General features: G+C 35.5%; 1 protein-coding gene across 6 annotated transcripts in view; it reads right to left on the bottom strand.

Moving 5' to 3' along the window:
* SBF2 (SET binding factor 2) overlaps positions 1 to 16,037 on the bottom strand; it is a 241,978-nt gene that overhangs the window by 81,799 nt on the left and 144,142 nt on the right. For all 6 annotated transcript variants that reach the window (XM_061999218.1, XM_061999221.1, XM_061999222.1 and 3 more), the window contains exons 14-16: positions 14,467 to 14,671; positions 12,398 to 12,507; positions 10,829 to 10,978 (exon numbers count right to left, since the gene is read on the bottom strand). In XM_061999218.1, the coding sequence (XP_061855202.1) occupies positions 10,829 to 10,978; positions 12,398 to 12,507; positions 14,467 to 14,671 (465 nt within the window). The remainder of the gene's footprint in view (positions 1 to 10,828; positions 10,979 to 12,397; positions 12,508 to 14,466; positions 14,672 to 16,037) is intronic.

Genomic DNA, 16,037 nt, shown 5'->3' with positions numbered 1-16,037 from the left:
ATCTGTAAAATGCACATGGCAGTCTGAGTCCCTTTGCTAATGTTCAGTTGAAATATGGATATTTAAAGAAATGATTCTCACTACCTCTCAAAATCCTGGGTTGGATTTTCTCTGGTTTTCATCTTTTGATCCATGCAGCACTGTTGGCCTATTGACTCTGCCTAAGGTTGTGAGCAGTAACAGGAAAACCCCAAGCCTACTGTAAGTCAAGTTTTCTTCACAGAAAATGTTTTACATAGTAACTAGCTCTGTAGGGATGGAGGCTATATGGACAGGGGATTGGGAAGCTAACAGCTATCTATCATAATCAAGTTAGGATCAAAGTCCTTGACTTCCTTACACATGTGATTCAGAGGCTGAGTAACAAATTGTGTTAACATAATTGTAGTTGTGGCCTGTGGCTTTTAAACAGAGCCACATATGGTTAGTATTTCAGCTGTTCCCAAATGACAAAGGCAAGGCTCCAAAATAGTCCATTAAATAATTTTTTTCCTTTCATTCTTTTTTTTTTTTCAAAAAAGGTAATTATGCCTTTTAACTTCACAAATGTAACATGCTAAATTCCAATGAAATCAAAAGTCTAGAATCCTGAATTTGACCTGAAAACAATAAATAAAAGGCCATGTTTAGTCCATTGGCTTTGCCTGCATTAACATTTTTTTCTCTTCTTACAAGGAAAAAAAATGTCCAAAATAACAACTTGTTTTGCCTCTGTTCTAATACAAAAGTAAATTACTCAGCAAAGACTTTACTTCATTTGAGGGTTTGAACTCAAGCTTCTGCTGGCATATAGGTAAGGCACTGGCCAAGAAACATGTTGTGGGCAGGCTCATATTTTGTGCTGTTCTGACATTCTGGCTTATACTAATGCTAATGTTCTTGCACAACTGGAAAGTATCAGAGCATGCAAGATATTTACAGAAGTAAATTTTGTGAGACTTGAAAGCACAGGAAAACAAAGCATTACTAACATCAAGGTATTAAAAGTGAAAAATGAAGACTTGTTGAAAATTAAAATCACCAGTAGTACTGAAAGTATGTATAATAAATAAAACTCAGATGCTTATGGTTCTGATGCAGACAGAATATTACAATGCAGATAAGGAAAAAAGATGAAGTTTCTAAAGATGAAGTGATGAAAATCAGGGATGCTCATAGTCCAGATTGATTTTAAGTGTATTATTATTCCTACAGTTAAAGTAGGAGATGATCTAGTAAGATATTTCATTCCATACGTCTGGAAGGGATAGAGAATATTATATTCCAATCGTATGCAACTTATCTAGGTATAAGAAAGGATATGTATTCTCTAAAGCAATGTTTCAATTAAAATTGAAAGCAAAAGTTTTACAAGGTAGTCAACTGACCAGAGGCATTAATTTAATCCAAATAAGTCACTTTCATCCTCAGAAGTCAAATAATCTAAACACAGAAACTAATTCAACTTGTACACTCACAGACATTGTGAGATTTTTGACTGCTAAATGCAATTCAAACTTTAATTCCTAGCTCTCAAGTGGAGTTTTGGAGTTGAAGAATCGGAGGGAGAAGTAGGGAAGGGGGTTGGAGGGGTGGTTCTTTTCATTTGTTTGTTTTATCTGTAGGCATTAGGCTAAGTTATTTTTACATACTTTGTTGGATGCCAAAGCCAGCTCCCCTGACTGTGTACACGGTTGGTGAGGAATTACTCAAAGTAATGTTCACCATAGCATGCTTCCTAAAAAACAATTCATGTAAGCCATAAATCTGGGCTGTAATATTGAAAAAGAATGTGAACAGCTGCAGGGTCTTTTCACAACATATGTAGATTGTCAAATGTTGTTTTGTTTACACCTTTACTTTCTGGTTTTGTTTTATGACTTCACACACTTTTTGTTTATGCAACAGCAGAGATAGATTTGTTAAGAAATCAATTCTTACTCTTTTTTCCTAAAAAAATCCTTCAAAAATGCCACATACGTTCACTAATTTTTTGTCATATTAATGCTTTTGTCAAAGTTTGCACAAAATATTGATAAAACCCAGAACTGGCCTATGTTTTATGGTATTTATCTCAACATCACACTTCAATTTTTTTAATACAAGCTGCCAAGATTTCAATTGTTTAAACCAAAGGTTATACAAACATTACAGCAACCAAATGATTTCAAGACTTCTAATATATTTAAATGTTCTTCCTGTTTTAGAGTGACTATATGAGAAAAATACATTATGATCTCACAGTCACTCATTGGCATCTTTAAGCAAATTCCTGCAAAACAAAATATTTTAAAACAGTCAACTTGATAAAATTCTGTATAGAAACAACAAGTCTGTCTTCTATATGGCATGTTTCTTCCAAGTAAAGTACCATCAATGATGAATGGAGCGTATTCCACTTCAGCTGCTTTACTACACCTTGGTTTAACAGTTATTTGAGGGGTGAAACACAAGATGGGGCTTAGACCGGAGTAAGGCTATGCTAGGCAAACTCTTTCCCTTCATTTTAGTAATAAAAGACTGCTTTTATATAAAGCTAAATACAGACGTGCATATGGGCGGTTCACTGAATGGGTACACTACATGCATAGTGTATAACATTTTGTTACTTATATACATAAAATGAAACTCAACACAGATTAGGTGCACTTACACATATCTAAGAGCATTATACACAAATCTATATGGAACTATGTACCTATACTCAAATACACATTAGATACATTACATAAAATTGAAAATAAAACCAAAATCCCATGTGTTCTGTATTTTTATTAGACATAAAACTTGTAAAACCAGAAGTCACTATTTCACGTAACTTATTCTATTAGCAAAATGCCCACTCTTTCCAACATCAAAGACTTCTTTTGAATTTTGCTTTCTTTTTAGTACCTTTCATCAGTCCAAATCTTTCATAGGCAAGCTAGAGAGCAACTACTCAGCAGTATAACCCAAGTCTTAAACCAGACTTTTTTATTTACAGCAGTGAGTAGCATACAACCACATGTCTGCTTTTCATCAGGACGACCAAAAATATTTAGAACACAGAGTTATTAGGAATACTTGGCAACCACAAGGCCACAATTAACAGTAATGAACACTTAAGAGCAGTCAGAGCCTACCACATCAACGTTCCAAGAAACTACATGGTTTCAATAAGATACCTATGTGTTAGCAAGCGTGCCCTGCATTAACAGCAAATGCAAGAGGACTGAAGAAAGGCCAATGACAGGAGACATCCATTAAGAATAAAAACTGCTCTTGCTGATGAATATCCAAGACCCAACCAGGATGGGTGAGTTTATACCATTCTCCTTATCCCTGCTACTTAGTGTGACACCCTCATTCAGTGTCTGATACTCTAGGGCTTATTTCTGCATCCTAAAGGCTATCATATTGTTATCTATCTAGAAGCCAAATACAGTCCAACTGAAATCTATGTAATACAGACACAGGCCAGATGTCTGCAGTTTGGATACTACACTCCATATTTTTTTCTGAAACAGCTACATTGCTGTGCAAACGCCATGTAAAATCTGCTAAAATATGCTTTATGCTCTTCAAGATCATCACAACTCTTAACACATTTGATTTTGTTGCTGCTGTTTCACTTCAGGGGCCTCAATTTTGATTGTGCAGTTCCTCTGTGAGGGCACGACATGCTGTAGGCAGCCGGGAGCTGTGAGGCACCCTGGGCTGGTATCAGCTGCTGGTGGAAGCTCCACTGTGAGCCCCAAAGCTGCAACTCAGAGGAGCTGATAGCACTACTGCTCACATGTGCAAGCTGCTTTGACCATAGCAGGACTTTGAGACTATTTTAACTTCTAACATTTCTACTGAGTTTATATTTATTTGTATATATGCATATATATTTCTCTATATAATAGACAGATATCTGCATCACCTGTGCTTCATGTATGTACATGCATATGTATATACATAGAGGTGGGGAGGAAGTGTGTGAACACAGAACATTTTGATGAGAAGCCAAGAGGGAGGGAGGTTGAAGACAGTTGTAGGTATGGACAGCACACCATAAAACTCTTGAATTACTGCTCATCCTTCTCTTCTCCTTTTTTTAAATAACAGTCACATGCAACAGTTATGGAGGGTAGGTCCAAGCAGAAGCCACTGATTATCAGAAATAGGGTCTCAGATGTCTGCAGGGAAATGTCTATCTAGGAAGTGCCCAGCCAAACAAGAGCTCATTCTTGAACTTCTCCAGTGACACAGGACCAGCATGAAAAGCAGATATGCTTTGAGACAACCACCTTGGTGCCTGGACATACAAGCAGAACCAGCCAGCCAGCTCTCTGGGACAAACAAATGTCCCTAAGTGATGCAAAAAGGAATTACTTGGACACTGTCATCTCCACAGAGAGAGCCCTGGCCCAGTGAAGAATAGCTGCTACTATGTCAAGGTGCCCACCTCCCTTGAAAACTAAAGAGTGGGTAACTGTGGGCTGGTCTTCTAGCAGAATAATAAAGCTAAAAAGTCTGCAATGCTGAGTGACAGCAGCAGACATATACCTGCTTCACCAACACATACATACATGTGCAATCTTACAAAGAAAGAAACTCTTATTTTCTGGATGTCATAAAAAGATGCCTGTGAATGGATTTTTCCCGGACTGTGTGGCCATCTGATGAGATGGGATGTGCACAACAGCATGTTAAGAGCAAAGAAAAGAAAGAACAGATTAGCAATACAAACTGTTACAGTATACTTCCAATTTTTTTCCAAGAGAAAGTCTGTGACTACCATTAGTTCAGCCACATGCAATGATATTCTAGTACCTTGCAATTTCTTGGGAAAGAGACACCATCACAATGACTCAGAAACAGCAGCTTCTTTGATTAAGTCCAGAACATTATCGTGGACCCGTAAAAAGTCAGCAGGATGGAAAAACAAATTGTTTCTGCTTTTTGAGTAACAGAGCTATGGACCAAAGAAACTATGTGATGGGCCTATTGTGACAAAAAATAATCTGCAGTACAGTATGGAATTAAATCTCAAAGTTTCAAGTTCATACCTTAAATACTATAAATCTCCTTACTTTCACTTAATAATACCATGACTATGTCTATGATGCAAAAGAGAAAATTGTGAATAACTGATGAATTAATCAAATTGTGTCTCTGTTAATCTCTCTACATTATGTACTTTTTATGTTTTAAAATACCTTAAAATATTTTCAAATGCTGCTGTTATTCCAACATTATGTGAGACTCTCCACTTCCAGGAACGCAAGTCAAGCTTGTAACAAAAAGCAGGCTATGAAACAAAAGTTTGAAAGGAGAGAAACCTACTATAGTTTTCCAAAATGAAGACATCTAGATACATAGTTTTCAACACAAAAATATGAGAAATGCTAGTTCATTTTATCCTTTATATTGCCAAGAATTTGAATCGTACAACAAACACACACGACTGATTTTCTCTCAGAAGTAATAAAATCTTTCCTGTTATCGGACAGTATTTGCAAACCTCTGAATTCTGAGAACTGACTGACAATTTTAAAACTTTATCTGGTGGAATAATACAATACAAAAATTACTAGCATAAGAAAAACACATTTGGTATTATTTATAGAAGGTCTTTTTAAATTTTGCATAAGAAAGTTTCTTTCATAACAGACAGTATCGTAAGAGCTAGAAAGAATCCCTTATTACACCAAAGTGATACAGAACAATCACAAGCAAAATTCTAGAGACAAAATTCATCTATAATATTTTCAACTGCTTTTGGCCATTGCTGGAGAACAGAATGCTGGCCCAGATGTACCTTTGTTGTAACCAATACAGGTAAAATTTTTAATTTTGCTCTGGTTGCTACTAAGACTTCCTACAGGTTTTTTTTCATTATGCTGTAAACTTTTGGAATACTCAGTATATTCTATTTGAATAATAAACATCTGCTTACTGTGACTATGAAAAGCCCTAGTGAGTCAGTAGAAATTACATAAATCTCTAAAATTATGAAGAATTTCTCTACTTTTGCCCAGGTGTGACACTGGAGCAAACCTAAAACAGCATTGATGATGTTGTGAGCTTTCAGATTAAATCATGTCATTAGAAGACCTCACCTCTTTCCTATACCTAAAGAACATAATTTCAAAAGTAATTATGCATTGAGATGCTCTATGCATCCTATTCCAGCTCCAACTACATTTAGATTAAGTACTCCAGATGTCTGGGCACATGTTTTCCAATTTGACCCACATTTGCCAAAGAAAAGCATTAATATGCAGTTAGGCAATATTACTGACAAGTATCTTAGAAAAACAATGTTACATTGCAACACTGTCATTTTGGAGTTTTTCTTTTTAAACTAAAAGGTTTATCTGCCTTTAACTCCCAAAGGAAGATCAGGACTATGAACTAGTTATCTGAAGAGACTCTTTCCCCAGAAAAAGAAAAAAAAAAGGAAGCCTTATTTACTCCTCTTAAGTGTTTTATGTAAATTGTTTAGAGGGTTTTTTTTAATATACAAATTGTTTCTGATTATCAAGTACCCTCCACCTACACAGTGGGAGAAGTTACCATCTTCAGGTCTCTTTTTGCCTTTACTGTCATTTTATCAAATGAAGTGCTCCTATGACCCTGCTTGAGCAGGGGGGTTGGACTAGATGATCTTTAGAGGTCCCTTCCAACCCCTACCATTCTATGGTTTTTTGTTTCAGAATTCGGACTTCTCTTGCTGCAGCCACAACAGAGGCAACTGAAAATCTGGACAAGTCATGTTGTTTGTAATAAATTAGTGAAGAAGTATGCAAATTGAGCCTCAAGATAATTTTTGCCACTATTTCTTAACAAGTATGAAAAATAAAATATGTTGCTGGAAACATATAGAAAAAGTGTTTCTCTGGGGAAAAATAGGCTTTTTAGTTGCAAAAAATGTTCAGTAGTCTTTTCTGAAAAGTTTGAGAACAGCATTTCATTACAAAAAATAAACAGAAAACCTTTTAAAATAGGAACTTCTGTGTAATTGCAAATTATGCTGAGGTAACCACAGCAGCATAGAGTAAATATGATGGAAACAGTTTCTAGAGAAATAATTTTATGTTTTTCTCATTACAATGCTATCTGTATGAATTCCGTAAGCTTTTACAACACAATGGGTTTTTTAACAGTAATTTACTTCCTTAACACATGGAATAGAACATAATGCTTCTGCCTGCTATCACAGATATTAACTACTACTATAACACAGCTGATATAAATGTTTGTCAGAGTATATTATTTATCAAGGAAAAAAAAAAATCTTACTTAGGACATGACAGAGTGTTGAGCAGGAGGCCAACAACAATTTCTAGCGAAGACATAAGCAAATAAGTGGGAATTTAATTGCCCTCATCAGAATACATCTGCTTTAATCCACGAGCAATGCAGTCTATATGTAATTTTGATCTTCCTGCTACTAACAATGATCAGAAATATTTCTTTAATTTTCATTTCAGCAGCAGCCAATGCTTTGCAGACACAAATAGACACAGTAAAGCATGTTTATAATACTTTGATACTGACTTACTGCATCATCTTACCTTAAACTGCACTGGTAAAGCCAAATAAAACTACCACAAGGACTGACATGCAGCTGTCTACCTGCTAAATAAGGCAGATTAACATGCAACTCTATTGTACTTTTCCATAGGTCAAAAGCCTATTAAAAGTGAGGTCTCGTCCATTACCTTCAGACTGTAAATGGTCTAAAGTAGAACAGTTTAAAAGAATGTCATGCTTGGACTGAGAGACTCAAACTGACAAACACCAGAGACCTGGCAAGCCCAAACCTGGCAAGCCCAAGTTTTGCCATCTCTAGAGAAATCAGTAAAATACCACTCTCCCTTCCTCACAGTTGCAAAATGGCTAGATATCAGATACTTGGGGAAATATAGCTTAAGTACGTTTTCACTAAATTCAGCCAGCTATTAACTCGAAGCAATGGTATGAATATTTCATTCCTCTTCCTTAATCTATTTTCTATCACTGTTGTAGTAGACAAGTCACACAAGATACAATGAGACCAGCAACAATATACATGGTGAAATTATTACTAGTATTCTGTTAAAGTACTGATCTTCATCTACAAAACTAGTTACACAGAAGCTCTGAAAAAGCATCTGATTTTTATGAATTCTAGTAAAACAAAAACATACATTCTATTAAAAGAAAAAAGCCTGACACTAAGCAACCAGGAAAATCTTGAATAATAAGAGAGGGATCTGCAAGAAACTTGCACAATGAAACCCTGGTTTTGTAACATGTGGCACTGTTGCCAGCAAGACACAAGAATTCAGTACATGCCAATAATACAGTTTCTTATTCAAAAGACACTTTTAAGAAATGGCCAACCTGTACACATGTTCTGCAACAATTCATGTTATCAGTAACAGAGGTTTAGTGGCTGTGGAGCATCAGATTTCCTATCTGCATGAGCTCTGCCCAACCTAGCAACTATCCTGGGACCCTCCCTTCCTCTCAGTTTTTGTATCAGCTCTATATGCCTCTTGGCCACATCAGTATTTTAGTTTGGATTTTACAGAAGCCAATGGGCATACTCAATAACATACTCAGTTGGTACGACTGAGACAGTTTCTACAACTCCAGTAGTTTGGTAGGTATCAAAGCGATACAGTCCAACTCTCCCGAGAAAACTCCATCATCATTAATGTGGTTTTTCCGTAAAGCTTGAATACATTTCCAGTTAAGACCACATTCCTTAAATTAGATTTTTGTATCTTTTTAACAGACACTGTTTAAATGACTCAGTCTTATGACCAGCAGTTTAAAGAATTCATTTATCTACAGCAAAATGCTGACTTGCTGAGTCCTACTGCAACAAGGGCAAATCTACATACATTCTTGATAATGTTTTTCTTGAATCAATAGAGGGAAGCTCCAAAACGTTGCAACTTACACATTGTTCTAAATAATACTGTTGTCCAAATGGATTATAAACCATGCTTTTATCTTAATAAGTAATTTCATATGTCATTAAAGTAGATCTACTAAATACTTTCTTCTAACTAGCTGCCCAGTGTCAGGAGCTGAGATGTCTTCATATTGGCCAAGCTTACACCTGAGAACTGGAAATTTCCATTTTATATTTTCAAAGATATGAAAACACTGTCATAGTCAAAAACAAGCACAGCAACTTTTGCCTCCTTACTTGACCTCTGTTTCCTTTGCATGATCTGAGTTACATTTGCTAGTTTTACTGAGAAAAAAACCACGCTATTTTAATTTTATGAAGACTTCCAGATACATTCATTTCTATGAACATCGAAGTCCTTCTTGGCTCTTCAATTCAAATCATAGGGAAGAAAAAAAGAATTTCTCCTAGAGAAAAACTGGATATTACCAATTTATTAAAAGGTGATACCAGTATTTCCTTCCTCAGCAAATGAAATTTTCTCAATTCCCCATTTTCTTCTGCTGTTTTGTACTAAGACATGGCAAATAACAAGGATCTGTATTTTGTTCCTATTGTCTAAAAAAATCTCATTTTTTTAATCCCAGAAATGATCAAAAGAGTAGCACATCTAGACAATCTTGTTTTCTGCTTTAAAAAAAAACCCATCTAACTCTGGAATACACAGCAGATACAGTATTCCATTGGTTATGATCTTGGGCAGAGAAATACAGTTTCACAAATAATTTCAATTTTAGTTCCAATCTTGAATCTAAACTCAACATCTGTGCCAAAAAAGCACACTTTGGTAGATGCTGTCCAATTTCAGCCAGCTGAGTTTAGTTTCCATCTATTAACTGAAGGTAATTTTACTTCAAAGAACAATGCTCAGGGAATGCTGAATTTTGTTCCAAACAGTGAAAATCTTTTATTGTGAACAAATAAGAAATATGACAACAAAATGACCTGAAGTGGCATTGCTCAGTCAATGTTAATCTATTTTATACTTCAGTGAAACCTATATGTAGTACTTGCCTTTTTAAAAATATGAGTCAACAAAATGCTGTAAAATAATGTCAGCAGTTTTTAGGTTAGGGGAGAATGGGGTTATAATACCCATGTCTCAACCAAATCCCTAATTTGATACAATAACTTAGGGGCAATAAGAGGTAAATTATAACAAAATGGAGTCACAATACAAATTTTAATAAATACTGTTCTCAGGTATCAGAACGAAAACCATGATGTCTGTAAAATATTTCTGATAATGAACTGCAAACAAGTAAAGCTAAACCAAAAGAATTATTCCACATATTTTACTCACAGGTAGCTGCCATCATATGATGATGTTTATTCCACATCAAATTATCAATTTAACAGTAGAATAACTTAGTAAATGAACTGTAAACACCTTCAGCATGTCTCTTGCAAACTCAGATGTCACTATGACAAGTAAAACCACCACCATTAACCATGGAAGCGGAAACTATGCTTTCTTCTTGAACTATGTTCACAATACAGATGACAAAAGGACAAACTTATAGGATTTTTTTTTACCTAAGCAGTGATACACATTTTAGGAACTCAGAGTTGAAAATTACCTGGAACAGCTGATATCCATTCATTTAAAAAGTACTTCAAGACATTAACATAAATCACTTCAATACTTACCAAAACTAAATTATAGCTAATTATTAATAATGAGAACAATTCTCTTTCTGTTTTTCTTATCAGGCAGCTCTGTATAGACCTGGGCATTTTGTCCCTTATCTGTTAAATGAAGCATCTTAAATTCACTGTTACGTAGTATTCGCTACATCACTGTAGTACATGGTCCTATAATTTAATTACTTTGCTCCTCCACACCACTAGAAACAACTTCTTCCTCATCATAACAACAAAACAATCAAAGAACAAAACTTTCACAAACTGTACCTGCAAAGCACAGTTCATCATTCGCACAATGTAGTCAAACTGCTGATGGTCCAGTATTGCTCGATTTTGTTTAACATGCAGGCCCAATTCCTGTGTCAGGCAGTGCCGAGCTGCCTTTCCTTTTAGGGCTCTCAGAGCTGCAGGCAGAGTCTGGAAACAAGAAAATCTTAACTTGATTAAAATAAAATTAAATAGCATGATTCATATCCTTAAATCTTTATTAATCTTTCACATAATGGTTGATGTAGCTTGAGTCATTAAGTATTCAAGTTTTCACTTTTTTTTCCCCCCAAATGCATAGAACAGCATTTCTTATCTATATTTGTACATACAAATGTCCAAACTGGGACAAGCACTGAACGGATGTGAAATCAAAAATGAATTCTTGTGCATGAAAGCAAGGGCTCTATTCTGCACCAGTCAGGTGTCAAGTTAGTCTATCAAGGCCAACTAGCACTTTTTTTGATAAGCAGGGAATGACAAATGGCTTTAGAAGTGGCATATCTCTCATAGCAATGAGGCCACAAGACTGCTATGCAGTTTATCCTAAACCAGTGCCAACAGACTATTTAGCCAATGTTTCAAGGATGCAGCAAGTGCTCCATCAGTGATTATCAACTTCAGTTCTTTAGAATTGATGTAATGAGTCGCTACAGATAAATACAAAAAGGCAGCCTACTGCTTAAGAACAAATTTACTATGCAGGGGAACATAAGGCTACTGACATTTTCCAAGCATCTATAAGTCAAAAGACGTTAAAAACTACTGTGTTACACATGAATCAAAATTACTTAAAGAGAGCTACACATTTACTGAGACTTTTCTCATACGCATTTCTGTTACATAACTTCTAAATGAAGAAATGCTCATCCTCTATCTCGAGCTGCACAGCCTCAGACATACCCAGATGATACTCTTCTAAGAAAAAAAATTAAAATCTTAATTTTACAGTCATTTCCATAGGTAGAATTAGATTTGAGTGTAAGTTTTAGTGACTGCTCTCCAATCAAGAATTTAAAACCATGGATAGAGATCTACAAAACCTGGCCACTTCATAATGTGAAAAAGTAAGTATATAAAGGATGACAATTCACTTGTATATTTTAGCAGAAAGGTCAAATATTTAGAGTCATCTCTGAGTTCTATCAAACTATGAATTTTTAAAACCAGCAAAATTTACTGTACTTTAAATTTCTAAAAATGGTTGATAAACACTGAAATATCTATGTATGCCTTCTGTTTACAAGCCTCCTATTCAATACTGTTAGAGAAACACACACTCTTCTTAAAAAAATCATGTGGACAATACTATGTATAATGGTAACAGAAATTAGTAAAAAGGGTATGAACACCTATTACATATAGGTTTTGAAATCCATTAGCTTCATATTACATACAATTTTGTATTTAGATGATTAGTTATATTGTTTACTTCATTCATTTAAATGATTGAACTAATCATTAGTTTTTGAAACAAGACTTTAAAATGTACTTTCTGACAAGTTCTGTCTCTACTCTCTCATAAAGAGAAGAGGCCTATTTGGGAAAGTTAAAATTTTGGTTTATTACCTTTTCAGTCTCCAAAAACTTGTTTTCAAAAATGAATGAGATGCAGTTTCTAACAACTTCCAGTCTTTGTGCACTGTTGAAAACTGTGCTTCCTTTTTCCATTATGGAAACTGACAAACAAAAAGAAGAAAATATTTGTTTAAAATGTCTCCTGTACGAGCTACAAAGAATATCAGAAAAATCTTTGAAAACAAATAATCATTTTAATGTGCCCTCCATTTTGTTGAAGCAAACACCAATTGTAGACATATGTAGATGGGGACGTAAGATCCCAAATCTTTGCTTTTCCTATGCTCTCTGAATTTTAACTAGAGTAGCTGATTCTCTTTACCTCCTGTTCTATTTGTCTCATAAAGGTACACACCTCTAATATACCAATGAAATACATAAAACCAGTGTGTGTGCTCTGCAGTGAGCTATGTAGCCATCCATATTTCATAGCAGTACACAACTAGTTTTTTCCTAAAGAATTCATTGGCCGTGCCAAGAATTCTACAACACGGAATAAAATCTGACAAACCTGTTCTCTTATCGAGGCTGCAATTTGCTGAGATCTAAAGATTAATTTCTTAATGCACTGTTTACCTCTGAATTTTCAGGAAAATTCAGAATGGAAGAACTATTATTCTCTTTTTCTCTTTAGTAACAAATACATAGAATATAAACGCAGAATATGCTCTTCTTACAGATAATTATGAGCTCCTAGTATCCAAGGATTTTGACACAGGAGAGCAAGGAGTATGAGTGTGAAAACCATTCCTTGAAAAAAAACACAAAAAGCTTTGACATAAAAATAAATTTATTAAGAAATAAAACTTTCTCTTGTATCTAGTCTTTTAAAGAAAGGCAAGAGAAGATAACTACCTACCCTACCCTTTAAACTTTCTATAAGTAACAGATTCAATGAGATAGTCAATGGCAAAGGTGAATAGAGTTTATCCTCTTCTGGCATAAACCCAAAGAAAAACAGGGCTGGAAGGGGCCTCAAGAGGCCATCTAGTTCATCCTGCTGTCCCTAGACAGGATCAACTGTATTTATGTTATTTTTCATGTTTGTCTAGTATGTTCCCAAAGTTCTGTGATAACAAAGACTCCATGGCTTCCCAAGAAATACTTTCAACTGCCTCATGATCCTCATTTTACCAAGCTTTTCTTGACAAATAACGCTCCTTTTCTGCTGCAATTAAACTCATTATTTCTTATCAGTACAGATTATTCCCTTTCTTTTTTTTAACAACCTTTTATGTAATTGAAGACCTATTAAGTGTTCTCTCAGTCTTCTATTTTTCAGCCTAAACAACTCTCCATCCTTCCTTGTAGGTCACATTCTCCAGACCACTGGTCATTCTTGTTGCCGTCTTCTGGACTCCCTCCAACAGAACCAAAAACAGAGACAGTCTTCCAGTCTCCAAAAATGGATACAAACAGTCCAGCTGAGGTCTTACTGAGTACAACAAAAGGATTTCTCCATGGGGTTCACTGACTGCACTCCTGTTTATACATCCCACTAAAATGTTTGTCTTTTTTGCAATAGCTTGATATAGTTGGGTCATGTTTGCCCTATGATCATTATAATGCCCAAATTAATTTCTGAAGAACTAAGCTTCACATGTTCTGCAAGACTGCTAAACATACTTGCTTACACTGTCATTCACACTGATGAATATGACAGTGACTAATAGAATTTCTTTGGCACTAAAATTAAATTGACAGGCCTACAATGTCTACATCTGGTCTTTGTATTTAAGTATAGGTATATTTCTTTTGAGACAGATGCTATGTTTATTCCTTGCCTTTTTCCAGTACTTTCCGTGCCTTTTACTATTGTCAATGGAGAAACCGTTAACAGTTCAGAGCTTGTTTCAACCAGTCCTACCAGTAACCTACTCATACTCTGGATGTTTGACTTAGTAAAGGCTGATGTAAAGGGGCTTTTAAAATTGCTATGACCATCAGGCAAATCTACGAATTAAAGAAACTGGGAGCAACACATTGCAGCCATGCTAATTATATATTCAACTCATGCAACAGGATGACAAAAAGGTAAGTTGGAGAACAAATCAACATACCAACAGGGGGACCTGCTGGAACAACACATTTCTTGTCCCCCCGAGTGGCGGGAGGGGCACCCTGACTCCTTGCGAGGCCTTCCTGAAGCAGCTCCTGCACCCGGCACTCGTTGATCCGGGGGAAGGGGAGGATGTGAACACGCAAGTGGGAGCCCTCTGTGGGCCGTGGCACTTTCTGGAACGCTATGTGGGGATTGGGATTCTCCTGCACGTCAAAAGCAAAAGGTTACACACGAATGTGTTACACAGTGTTATCATCTATCTTCTCCAATTTTATTGCTCTTTTGCGTATGTCATACTTGAAAGACTAAGAAGCCAGATGTCTAACACAGCTGACTAATATAATGCTTCATATTCACATCACCCTTGATTCACTATCTGTAATACTTCCAATGTCGTTAGAGACATTATTTTTGTCAATATGCAAAATTCCAGAACAAAGAGAGTAAAAGAAAAATCAGTGCTTAACTTCAGTTGATTTAATCCTGCTTAAAGAATATTTAGGACATGATTGAAGAATATTAAAACATATAAAACACTTCATCAAGTACTGAGAAATATTCTCATCTTAGTCAAGACCATGAAGTGAAAATTCATTTTTGTACCACATTATATGAAACTGTGGCCATCCCTCATTAGAGACCAATTTTATACCTTCTGGATGTCCAATAAAACTATGTCACAGTGCTCACTATCCGCAAAAAAATAAGAATGAAAGAAGTCAACAAAGATGATGAGAGCAAATGAAGGACCAAAACTGTAAGAAAAGTAAAAAGAAGCTGTCACATTAGATACGGGGGTGTTCTTGAATGATAGAAACATTGTTGCAAAACTTTCAGAATTTCCTCTATGAAAATAAATGTTTGCCAACGTGATTTTTCACTGACTGTTTCATGGGCTGTAATAAGGAGTCCTAAAGAAAATTTTTATCTTTGCTTTTGGGTCTTCAGAATTTATTAAAAAAAAAAGTCTGATATTGCACAACACTGTCTGGTTTTACAAAAATAATTACCATACAACAGAGATGTGACTCTCTGTGGGATATTTGAAGATTTGCTCTATGTAGGTAAGCTCTATTGGTGTTTGTCAATATCAGATGCAGTACTGGTGCGATATATGTTCCTATATGTGGACGTGCATCTTCTGCCCCTGCTGTTCAGCAACCAGAAAGATCATGTACATCACAAACCACTAAATTTCACTCAACAGTCTCCACATTCATTTCAGCTTGCTTTAAAACATACTTTCCAGGGAGAAAGATATAAGAATTCACCATTTAATTTAATTTTTTCTTCAAATGACTGATAATCTTTCCTTTTAAGTTTGGGGGTTTTCTTTCTTGCTTCACATTGTACCTTTCCCAAAATATAGCTGAAATCTACAAGTTCCATGAGGATTCTACCACCATTCATAGGATCACATCTCACATCTTGAGTGTAATGACCAATGAAACAAACCAGGACAATTTAATCTCTTCATTCATACATCAAGGGTTATCATCAATTATGTTTACATTTACTGTTATCCAATTGGACTCTACGCTGTTACTTATTACTCATTATGTACCACTG

Source organism: Colius striatus, chromosome 7 (assembly GCF_028858725.1).
Source record: "Colius striatus isolate bColStr4 chromosome 7, bColStr4.1.hap1, whole genome shotgun sequence".
In the NCBI taxonomy this organism is placed as follows: domain Eukaryota; kingdom Metazoa; phylum Chordata; class Aves; order Coliiformes; family Coliidae; genus Colius; species Colius striatus.
Note: the sequence above shows the minus strand (reverse complement) of the source record. Positions and strands in the feature narration are given on the sequence as shown.